This window comes from Capsella rubella, unplaced genomic scaffold, assembly GCF_000375325.1.
Source record: "Capsella rubella cultivar Monte Gargano unplaced genomic scaffold, Caprub1_0 scaffold_3, whole genome shotgun sequence".
Classification (NCBI taxonomy): Eukaryota; Viridiplantae; Streptophyta; class Magnoliopsida; order Brassicales; family Brassicaceae; genus Capsella; species Capsella rubella.
Genome location: NW_006238921.1, coordinates 8,148,863 through 8,161,227, shown reverse-complemented (window position 1 = coordinate 8,161,227; position 12,365 = coordinate 8,148,863). Strand labels below are relative to the sequence as shown.

The window sequence follows — 12,365 nt, the reverse complement described above, 5'->3', positions numbered from 1 at the left end:
TTGATATAAATTTTTAAAACATGTTTTGGTAAAATATTTGTAAAAGTAAATATTGTTTGTCCAATGTCTTGATCAATGACTTTAGAGGTTATTTATTTGCTTAACAGTATATATCATATTGTATCGCAATAATTTTTTTTTTGTCATCATTGTATCGCGATACCGTATCATAATAAATTATATGTTATATGGTAAACTCATAATGGTGTTAAATTAATTATTATTTAATTTATATTTATTATGAATCGTGTTAATTTATTAATTATTGTGTCAAATCATAGTATCATATTGTCAAAGTTGAAAGCAGATGTCATATAAATAATGGATAAAATAATTTATAATTTATTTATATATACTTAATTATATCTTTAAACTATTTGTTATATATACGCATGTATGAGTATTTTTTGTCTAATTTATAGTAGTTAAGACAGAGAACTGATTAACAAAAAACTAGGCTAGATTCTGAAGTTTCCAATGTCATGTATATTCTTTCATATTATCCTTAATTTTAAACAAAACCAAATACCAAAGATTCAGTTTTTTACTTTTTTGATAATCATTTTTTTAATACATTGCAAAAATATTCTACCAAAAAAAAAAAAGAATAACGCATTCAAAATTGTTATGTTTCAAATACAACATAAGAGAAAAACTTGTGAATGAAAATCTAAACTGTTTCAAGCCAATCCAAACCCAAAATCATAACTTTTCTATTTGATTCGGTCATGATTCAGGAAATGCTCGCAAGTGGGAGCCACAGTTTGATTTTGCGTGTGAGAAGTTTCCAAGCAAATTAGCGGCACCTGGGACATGTCTAAAAAATAGTGACATTCGAAGAGTAAGAAAAACTCTCTCAAAAACCAGACCACCCTTGTTAGGGCTGTGGACCTTCTATCTGATCTAGTGTCTTTCATTAGGTTTTGATTAGAACTGTAGACTGGAAAAACTCTTTCCCTTTCAGTCGTCGTAACCTGTTTACTCTATCTTTTTCCTCTTTTGTGCTAAATCCATCGAGTTTTGTGTGTTTCTTCCTGAAGTTCTTCAGCAGTTCTTCTTCCCAGATCTAAGTGTTCTCTTTTCGTGTTGGATTTCTTGAAATCTTGTGAGATTCTATCGGGTCAGTAGGTTAGCTTATCCTCTTGTGATAGTCGACCATCTGTTTCTCCCCCAGCTCTAAATCATGTCGTCGGCTATGGACAAAGCGCTCATGGCCTTGTCGCTTGAAGAGGATGAAGAAGAAATCCCTTTTGAGATGCCAGATCTGCCTGAATTCCTTTCCATCGAGAGGAACTCGTTAAGTCTCATAGGGCGTACTCTTAATCCTGGGTGTCAACCGATGAAGAATCTCATCCGAGATATGCCACAAAAATGGCAGAAACCTGGTCGGATGAGAGGCGTTGCGTTATCGAATGAAAAATTCCAGTTTATCTTCAACAATGAGCATGACCTGCTGGAAGTGTTAGCGAAAGGTGCTCATACGTACAACGATTGGTCTCTTGCTGTCGATAGATGGTATGCGAATCCACCAGCCAACTACCTTCAAATAATACCGATTTGGGTTCAAATCTGGAATCTCCCGGTTAATTACTACACAGTCAAAGCCATTACGGCGCTTGGCGAGCTGATAGGTGAAGTAAAAGAGGTTGCTTTTGACCCGGATATACCTCAGATAAATGAGTATGTGAGGGTAAAAGTCATGTTTGATGTTTCCCGACCGTTGAGACGTGCAAAAGAGGTGAAGTTACGACAAGGTGGTTCTTCAATCATTCGCTTCCAATATGAGAGAGTCCAGAAACGGTGTTATGAATGTCAAAGGCTAACTCATGAGAAAGACTTCTGTCCCATTCTAGTTAAAAGAAGAGAGGAAGCAGCGGTTGCAAGGAGAGCTGGTACGCACGTTCCTAGACCTGCAAAAGAGCTCTTCCTTAAAGATTCTGATCCTCTCTTTGGCATTCTGCGTGAAGATCAAATAGGAGTGGACCCTCTTACTGGTCGCCAAAGGATTGCTCATGATGTCTTGGAAGGAATGAGACAGTACCTAAGAGCAAATAACAATGAAGACTGGCAAACCAAAGCAGACAGGATCAAGAAATCAGTTGGAGAAGTGGAGAAAGATCCCATTGCTAAAAAGACTATCCTCAGATTGGAACCTCATCCTATTGTGCACTTGGATGTCAACAAGGAGAAAGGTATAGTATTTGGCTTTGATAGCAGTCCTGTTGTGAGTCATAGTGGAAATGTGGCTTTGAGTCAGGAACCATCTCTCTCAGCGAATATGTCCTCTTCTGGAAGAGATTGGTTAATGGAGCCAAAGATGGTGCAAGATAAAGAAAGTTTTGGGGATTTCCTGGTTCTGTCTCAGCCGAGTCAGGATAGAGCAACGGGTTATCGACCTGGTTTCTTTGAAGCCGGTCATTCCGGCTCTATCCAGAAAAAACCTAAACAAAGAAGAAGACCTTACAAGAGTCTCAGGAAACCAAAACCAAAAGAACCGACTGCGAGTGTAGATGAACATCAGCTATCAGTAGGATTATCCAGAGGTGTGAAAGAGAAGAGGAAAGCAGATGTTGAAGGAACAAGCGCTGCCAAGTCGACCAAGCTTAATCCTTTGAAGGTGATCCCACATGAGGGATCACCCAATGTTTAAATGCGTATCCTCAGTTGGAATTGTCAGGGCTTGGGACGGTCTCAAGACTTGGTGATTCCTAGGCTCAAGGATTTGCGTAAAAAACATTTCCCTGAGATCTTATTTCTGATGGAAACAATGCAATGTAAGGATAATTTGTTTGATGTACAGTGTCTTCTTGGTTATGATAGATTATTCACAGTGGAGCCAGTGGGTAAATGTGGTGGTTTGGCTTTGATGTGGAAGAATAGTGTTCAGTTGGATATCTTGTTTGAGGATAAGAATTTGATCGATGTACAGGTTCAGTTTGGAGCGACCAATTTCTTCCTCTCTTGTGTTTATGGAGATCCAGATAGTAGTTTGAGAAACAATGTTTGGGAAAGACTCACTCGGTATGGAGTTGGTAGAAGAGAAAGATGGTGTATGATAGGGGACTTCAACGCTATCTTACACAATGGAGAAAAAATAGGAGGGCCAAGAAGGATTGAAAACCTCTTTAAACCTTTCTCTGAGATGTTGGAGGTTTGTGATATGGTTGAGCTTACAAGTTCGGGTAACATGTACACTTGGGCGGGGAGAAGAGGTAACCACTGGATACAATGTAGGCTGGACAGAGCTTTTGCTAACCAGGACTGGTTTCTGAATTTCCCAGCTTCAAACCAATCCTTTTTAGAGATGAGAGGTTCAGATCACAGACCTGTTCTCCTCAGCCTAATGTCAAGTGCAGAATCCTTTAAGGGTCAGTTTAGATTTGATAAGAGACTCATGCATAAACCAGCAGTCAAAGCAGCAATTATGAGAGCTTGGAAACCAGGGAATGTCAATGGAGGATTCTTGGTGGCTCACAGATTGAGAGACTGTCGGAAAGCTCTAAGCGCTTGGAAAAGGAGAAACAATTTGAATTCTAAGGATCGCATTCATCAATGTGAGGCTGCCTTAGAAAGGGTTCAATCGGAAAGATGGCCAAACCTTCAGCAAGTCCATGTTTTGAAAAGAGAGCTAATCAAAGCTTATAAAAATGAGGAACTATATTGGAGTCAGAGGAGTAGGCAAAAGTGGCTCAGGTCTGGGAACAGAAATTCTAAGTTCTTTCACGGGTCTGTTAAAGGGAATAGAGCTAGGAAGAGAATTAATACTCTTATTGATGAGAATGGAGTTGAGAAGAAATCAGAGGCAGCAAAAGGTGAAGTAGCCGCGTGTTACTTTACAAAACTTTTTAAATCTTCAAATCCCGAGAGCTTCAACAGCTGGTTTTCCGAGTTTCCCTCAAAGGTTTCTGAAGAGATGAACAAGGGTCTCATTGAAAAGGTTTCTTCTGAGGAGATTAGAGAGGCAATCTTCTCTATTGATGCGACTAGTGCACCTGGGCCGGATGGTATGACGGCCTTGTTCTTCCAGCAATATTGGGAGATTGTTGGAAAACAGGTGAATTCAGAGATTCAAGCATTCTTTGATTCTGGGACCTTCCCTATAGAGTGGAACTACACACATTTGTGTTTGTTGCCAAAGATCCAGCACCCTACAGAGATGACAGATTTGAGACCGATTAGCTTGTGTTCGGTGCTTTATAAAACTATTTCCAAGATTCTGGTGAAAAGGCTGCAGCCCATTCTTCCCTGGATTGTATCTGCCAATCAATCGGCCTTTGTTGCAGAAAGGTTAATAACGGATAATATCTTGGTAGCTCATGAAGTTGTCCATAGTCTCTCTACGCATCATGAGATTGCTTCAAACTTCATGGCTGTGAAAACAGACATGTCTAAAGCCTATGATAGAGTGGAATGGAGCTACTTGAGAGCTCTTTTGTTGGCCATGGGATTTCACATTAAATGGGTGGATTGGATCATGATCTGTGTTTCAACGGTTACTTTCTCGGTTTTAATCAATGATCAACCATTTGGCATGATCACTCCGCAAAGGGGAATTCGTCAAGGAGATCCCCTTTCCCCATTCCTTTTTGTGCTGTGTACTGAAGGGCTCACTCATCTTCTCAACAAAGGCCAAAGCGAAGGAAAAATTCAAGGAATCAATTTCTCCCCGGAAGGACCAGAAGTTCATCATCTTTTATTTGCAGATGACAGCCTCTTTATGTGCAAAGCTACAGATGAGCAAAGCTCCTTTCTTCAGGCTTCCCTGAATAAGTATGGAGCTGCTACGGGACAGGCCATTAACCTTAGTAAGTCGTCCATTACTTTTGGCTCAAAGGTTAACCAAACTACAAAGAATGGTATTCAAGGAAAATTGGGGATATTTAAAGAAGGAGGAGCAAGCAATTATTTGGGGTTACCAGAATGCTTTAGTAGCTCCAAGGTTGAACTTCTGGGCTACATAAAAGATAGGTTGAAAGGCAAGATATCTGGCTGGTTTACCAAGTTTTTATCTCAAGGGGGAAAGGAAGTTCTTCTTAAGTCTGTGGCTCTATCCATGCCGGTATTTGCAATGTCGTGCTTCAAGCTTCCAAAAACAACTTGTGACAACCTTTCAAGTGCAATGGCTGACTTTTGGTGGAGTAATGCAGAGCACTCTAAAAAGATCCATTGGCAAAGCTGGGAGAAACTTTGTTTGACCAAAGATGAGGGAGGTTTAGGTTTCAGAGACATACAAACCTTCAATCAAGCTCTCTTGGCTAAGCAAGCTTGGAGAATCCTACAGTTTCCGGATTGTCTGTTTGCTAAAATCATGAAAAGTCGGTACTTTCCTCACACTGACTTTTTAGAAGCTGTTAATGGTGCAAGACCCTCATATGCTTGGAGGAGTATCCTTCATGGAAGAGATTTGCTGCAGCAGGGTTTGAAAAAGAATATAGGCAATGGCAACTCTTTTAGAGTATGGATAGAGAATTGGATTGAAGATGAGGAGGAATGGCGTCCACCGTGGAGAAGAAATCAGTTTTTTAACCCGGATCTTAGAATATCTGAACTGATTAACTTTCGAAGAAGAGAGTGGGACCCAAATAAGCTCACTGAACACTTCCTCCCTGCAGATATCAGGAGAATCATGAAGATCAAGCCTGTCACTAACTCTGAGGATTTTTTCTCCTGGAAACATAATAAGAATGGTGAATTTTCAGTTAAATCTGCATACTGGCTTGCCTCTCTGGCAATAAATAAGGAAGTGAGAGATACAGCAACTCAGCTGCCGTCCACTAACGACCTCAAAGCTCAAGTATGGGACTTGCACACAGATCCAAAATTGAAAATTTTCTTGTGGAAAGCGTTGTGTGGCTCCATTCCTGTAGCTGAGGCATTAAAGAAGAGAGGTATGAGGATTGATGGGAGATGTCAGATCTGTGGTGGCGAGGAAGAGAATGTTAACCATGTCCTCTTTACTTGCTCCCTCTCAAGGCAAATATGGGCCTTATCAGGTTTCCCTTCTCCACAACATGGGTTTCATGACGCTTCGGTGTATTCTAATATTCATTACCTGCTGAGGAATGTTAAGAATTCACTTTGGCCTGAGGAACTGAGGAAATCGTTTCCATGGATTCTATGGAGAATCTGGAAAAACAGAAACTTAGCTTCCTTTGAAGGTAAAGAATTCTCTCCTCTTGAAACTGTGCAAAAAGTCAGAGATGATTGGGCGGAATGGTCTGAATCTCAAAAGGTCACGGTAGAGGATGAGAGTGAAAGAGAGATGCCTGTAGTTAGAGAAGGTGATGATCGAAGAAGTAGGTTTCATCTCTGTCTCAGGATTTGGAGAAGGCCTAAACAGAAATGGTTTAAGTGTAATGTGGGGATTTCTTGGTCGAGGAGGAATAGACTTGCAGGTTGTGCTTGGGTTTTGAGAGATCATGACGGAGATGTCTTACTACACAGTAGGATAGCTCTTCCTAGTGTGAATGACAGGCCAGAAGCTCAATTTAAAGGTCTGATGTGGGCTATCGAAAGCATGAAGAGTCATAGAGTGGAGAGAGTAGTGTTTGCTTTGCAGGAAGAGTTCTTGGTAAGAGCTATTACCAAACCTGCAAATTCACCGGCTTTTAGATATCAATCTATGGAAGCAGGGGTGTTGTTAAGGTCCTTTAGGGACTGGAAATTTTTTGTGGAAAACTCGTCTTCAAACAGGGGAGCTTTACTCATAGCACAGAGCGTCACCAACGATTGCAGGTTGCAGTCATACGTTGCTACTGGGTATCCTTGTTGGCTTGATGGTTTGTTTGTGGAAGAGAAAGCAAACTCGTCGGTTTGAATTGGAGTTTTTTGGTATGGTTAGAGGGCTGCAGGAAATTTTTTGTATAGACTAACCTTTAGTTTTGGGTGTAAGTCTAGAGTTTGGGCTGTCGTGGTTGTATCTTTAAGCTCTGTTTCTGCAGGGCTGTAGCCTTGTAATCGTTAATACGCTGCCTCTAGTGCATCTTTTAATACAACATCAGTTGACAAAAAAAAAAGGACATGTCTAAAAAAAAATGGTAATGCATTATGCAACGTGTCTTGCCACCGTGTCCATTATTTTCATGGCCAATGTCTACATCGCCCCAAACCACAGTCAAAAATAAATTGCTACTGCTCCATTTACAAAGAGTGTCACCACTGATACTCCAAAACCTTGCCTTGATTTAATTTCCCTTAAATAAATACTGTTCTGCTTCTTTTATTCACAGTGAGCGTAAGATATATATTTATTTTGGACATAAATATTTTTTACTATATTATTTATTTTCCTAAAACCACTATTGAATATAAAAAAATAAAATAAAAGCTAAGTTATGAGGTAGAAAAGAAAATAAAAACTAAAGTATTTTAATTAATGTAAAAAATTAAGATGAATGATGATGTGGCATAATGAGAAAAGAGGAAAAATTAACTTTTTATATATAAATATATGGAATCCTATGTATAAACTCAAATTAATTTGCTTCCATTAGAATATTTGAACTTGATTTAAATTCGAAAAAAACTTTTAATGTATTCACTTTCGAACGTAAAAGAAAGCACGCAAAACCCAATAATAATATTTTTTTAAAAAAATTGAAGTTAAAAGAAAGAGACAATAATAATTCAAATCTGGTGTTAAAAAAAGAGACAATAATCAAAGAAGAGTAATTTAACCCTAGATGGAGACACTGTTAGGGATGCCTTTCCCAGTAATCCCACCTTCTCTAGTGTAATCCGTAGTATTCGGGTACAGCAGAGTGTACGGTATGTTAACAGGTCCGGTCCTGTTCTTGAACCTCTTGTCATTGTTTCTCCTTATAATATTGTTCTCTATCAGCTCCAGTTCTTTCCCAAACCGCTTAAACGCCTCCAAAGGCTCATCATCCGCAGTCCAGTGCGTTGAATCTCTTTGTCCCAAGTAGACCTCGTCCGTTGAATGCATCGACAAGGTCTCTATGATGGAGATCCCAAGCAGAGTCTGTAACTGCGGCGTGATGGTCTTCAAGAACGCTACGTCAGCGTCTTCTGCCAGCTCAGCGTACTCTTCAGTGCCTGGTTCAGGCATAAACCGGCGGCTTACCGTAGGCCGGTTAGGGAGAAACCCGGCGTAAGGGTACTGTCCGAAATTGACTGCTGCGTGAAGAGCAGAGGCGATCCAAATGATGATCGTGCAGGATTCGATGAGGGCGTCGCGTGTTTGCATCGACGGCCACCATGGTTCATGTTGTTTGTCGCCGTGGCCTTTTGTTCGGAGCTCGGTCCACCATGATTGGATCTCTGTATCGGTTCGGACGGCTTTGTCATTCTTGTAATAAAATGAGCAGTACTCTGTGACCCACGTTTCGATCGCTGACCAAATCTCTAACCCGTCGACCGCATACGGGTAATCCTCGATCAAAAGCTTAACACCGTTCTCGCTGTTTGGATCTTCCACGGCAACTCCTCTGCGGAGACAGAGCATTTCAAGTTTACTTGTTGCTTACTCAAGAATGTGTAGAAAGAGACTTGATGCTTACCTTTTGAGGAGATCTTTGGGGAGAGCTTGGTCGGTGAAAACCCAATTCTTGTATATTGAAGAAGACAGTTCCATCGCGTATCGACCCGGGAAGACCGTTCTCTCCAGGACTCCATCCGAGTTTATGAGGACATGTCGGGCCAATGCATTGATGTTCATTGTGTCACGGAAATGAGGATGTAGAAGCTTATAGATGGGATGAACCACACTGAGTTGCCTATTCGTCGCAATTATAAACGGTTCAATCACAGCATGCGTCTGCAACCTGCAAAAACAAAAAAAAAAAGAAATGAACCGGTTACTTTATACCGAAATCAAATATTTGTTCTTTTCTAGCTATTTCACAATTTATTTACCAATGGCTTATGAGCTGGTGATAACCGGAATCATTAACAGCTGCGTAAGCCTTTGCAAGCTGCCAAATCGATCCCTCAACACCTTTCTCTGCTGGTGTGAAAACTTTGCTCACTGATCCACGTGAGTCGCCTTGTGCGTGTGGAAGACTCAGCTCTATCGCAAGAGGCTTCAGAGTTCCATCTTCTTGAAGCAACAGAAGGGTTCTAGTCGCGTAGGTTTTAGTGTTTGTTGAGTTTATCCGCCTCAGGTAAGGCATTAGTGCGTCGTGATGGTCCAAGATGTAGAGCTTATTCTGTTCCAAAGCCTATTTTGGATACAAAACCAAAACAAAACAAAACCAATTGCAGTTTTAACTACAGTAGCTATAGAGCTTTTACTTGACAAACAAGAAAAATATCTTTTACTCACTTCTTGGACACTGAAGCCATTCATGTATGCTTCTATGTGCTCTTCGCTTATGGAACTATCTTGATTTCCATACTTTGCAGAGTCCAAATTGCTCTTTGGTGGAAACTCCTAAAAATTTTTTGTATACTCAGATAATTAGGCGAGATCAATCGGTATATTTCAAATCTTCCAAAGAAGAAGTTGAATGTTAATGGTAAGATTTAAACCTGGAGACGACTAATCACCAATGGATTGAGACCAGCCAGCATTTCCCTAGCAAACTCTTCATCGGTTCTCCAAGCTGATCTACTCTCTGTAACAATATAAGATATTCTATGTCAAAATCTTAGGGATCTAAATCGACTATGTTTATACGTTACCTTTGAGGATGTCAGGCAAAGGAAACTTCAAGAACCGTTCTCCATCGTTACGGATAAGCTCTCTAAACATCTCCCAAGGAATAATGTCACGGAGCTTAGAAATGGTACCAGTATCGAGCTTAATACTACCATCATAGAGGTGAAAGATGTCTTCGAAGGAATCAAACTCGTTGATGGTCTTGTTGCAAACAGAGGCGATCTCAGGAACGAGCACTTGAGTCACAGCTTTGATTGCGTAAACTAGAACGTCAGAGAACTTAACGAGGCTAAACCTCTCGTCCCGTGGCACGTACATGTTCAGGTTTAGAATTGCCAGCCTACTCTCAGACTTGGGGTCTGTTAAAAACAACAATGACGTTTAGGTCAAGTAACCATTGAGTTTTGCAAAGTAATGTATATAAAAAAGTTTTGAGTTGACTAACCGGATTTAGTGGGTTTACGGCCGGATTTACAACGGCGGGGATAAGGGAGATCGGTTGAACCGCCGAGAACAGGACGGCTTGAGTCAGGACCTTTGTCCGGAGCACCTAAGTCGTTATAGTAAGCGTAGTCGTAAACTCTGTCCCAGTCTTTGAATTCTCCATCTTTCTCATCACCTCTTAGATTCATTAGCTCTTCTTCTCTTAGCTCTTTCATTAGCTCCGGTGTTTCACTTGGAAGATATGCCTTTAATACAAAAATGATAACATACAATAACGTTAGTACACCGTATTTAACATTAATCTATCGAATTAAATTATGGTGAATACATATATGTCTTTTTATACTTTTGTGTATGAAAAATCAAGGTTGTATGATAATAATAAAAACGACCAAAAAAAATGATTCATATAATATCAAAATCAAGGTTGTCGTTATCACGATATAAAAGATTCTAAGTAATATAGAAAAATATTTGAAATAAAGGTGTTAGAAGGTGACTTGTAAAAATAGACCGTAAGGTCCGGTTTCATTCTTTGGTACAATTATATGTTTTGTTTACACACACGTACACGAATATTCCAAAACTATATATCAATCATAATTAAATTATTAACTCTAAAGATAAAGTCATATGGATTACGACGTTTCCTATACTTTACACTTACCCACTAAACCTAATCATTAAACATTAGTATCCCTTTATATTTATCATTAATCTAATTCCTACCACTTATCAGATTAGATTCCCAAAGATTAGTTAGAAATTATGATCTGCGGATTAAGAATATTTTATTATAGCATTTCCACATGGACAATCTCACCAATCTAGGATTGGTTAGGAAAAAAAAAAGAAAAGAAAACATTATATCAAATCCCACTTTGTCACAATTCGTTTTTTTACCTTGTTGGAGAAGAAAACGCGGTCGGAGCGGTATCGATGATTCGGGTAGATCCAAGAATTGCAAAGGAAATGTATCGGACCGCCTTCGTGGCCGGGGAAGCCGCGGAGGGTGAGGGACTTGAGGTAGAATTGGCTATGGTGATGGTTCTTGATCACAAACGCAACCGGAGGTCCCATTGACTCGTCCCAATCAAAGGTAACTCCAAACGCAGTTTCCTCAGCGGTTACTGACGTTTTTATCTTTGTTACCCAATTCTCCAGATGTGCTGCTTTTCCAAGTCTTCCTCTCTTCTCATTGGCTGACTCATACATAGTTCACCAAAAAAAAAAAAATGTTTATTTTATCAAAACTAAATTACAAGACAGAAATCTAGGTTGGATAAATAAATAATGTATTTTGTCACAACATTAAGGTTTTTATAAGAAAAAATGAATCTACTATATTCTTCTAAAATTTGATAGACGACTGACCAAAGAAGAACAAGTTTGATGTAAGAAAAAAACAGAGTAAGTCCTCTGTTTCAAGCATCGAACCAATCAATCTTGATGATAAAAAGACTGAAACTTTAGTGATGAAATCGAAAGAATAAAAAAAAAAAAAAAGAGGACTGATTAAGATGGATCTGAAGAATGAGAAATGTAAACGGGTCGGGTAAAAAAGAAAGAAAGGGTAAACCTGGGTCGGGTTGGAGAGAGCTGATGAGGTGAAGAGAGACACGACGACCAAGAAGCTCATGGACTCGATCAAGAAGAGAAGCCATGACGTCTTTGAAATCAAGAACGTTCTTCTTCATCACAACCACTTCACCTTCTATCTTCATGGTCGTCTTCTTGGGTTTGACGCATAAGATCTCTGCGATGTCGGTGTTGACCATGGCGATATGTGTTGCAGGATTTTCTCAGAGTGAGGTTCAAGAAAAGGTAAAGAAGATAGATAGAGATAGAGATAGAGAGAGAGAGAGAGAGAGAGAGAGAGAGAGAGAGAGAGAGAGAGAGAGAGAGATGTGTTTTGCTTATCTGATGTAGAGATGTGATACTGTATTTATACTCAACACAAAAGTCTTTTTACATTCTTTTCTGCAATTAATTATCTCTTTATCCAGTTTCAGTCATTTATTTTTCCTCGAAATTACACTAATTGGTCAAAATGTTCACCTTGTTTATTAAGAAAAAAAAGAAAAGAAACTGAGTTGAATATGGAAAGATAATGATTTATTAATGTTATTTATTGTATACTACAGTAAAACCTCTATAAATTAATAATGTTCGGACCATGAAAATCTATTAATTTATAGAGGTATTAATTTATCGATAAATTAATAATTATTAATTTATAGAGAGATTTTTCTAATTTGAAAGTTTTTTCAGAAAAATATTTTAAAATGAGATTTAATCATGA

At 39.2% G+C, this 12,365-nt stretch overlaps 2 protein-coding genes across 2 annotated transcripts; one reads left to right on the top strand and one right to left on the bottom strand.

Moving 5' to 3' along the window:
• Positions 1–880: 880 nt before the first annotated feature.
• On the top strand, positions 881–2,659 carry LOC111831601. Its single transcript, XM_023786449.1, has one exon. The coding sequence runs from the start codon at positions 1,184–1,186 to the stop codon at positions 2,648–2,650; it is 1,467 nt and encodes a 488-aa protein (XP_023642217.1). The 5' UTR covers positions 881–1,183; the 3' UTR covers positions 2,651–2,659.
• A 4,849-nt stretch (positions 2,660–7,508) lies between these two features.
• On the bottom strand, positions 7,509–11,935 carry LOC17893758 (linoleate 9S-lipoxygenase 5). Its single transcript, XM_006296620.2, has 9 exons — positions 11,643–11,935; positions 10,967–11,265; positions 10,065–10,308; positions 9,643–9,978; positions 9,490–9,575; positions 9,284–9,391; positions 8,875–9,179; positions 8,520–8,783; positions 7,509–8,447 (listed from the first exon to the last, which is right to left on the bottom strand). Exons 1-9 carry the CDS (start codon positions 11,839–11,841, stop codon positions 7,679–7,681), a joined length of 2,610 nt encoding a protein of 869 aa, XP_006296682.1. The 5' UTR covers positions 11,842–11,935; the 3' UTR covers positions 7,509–7,678.
• Positions 11,936–12,365: the final 430 nt, after the last annotated feature.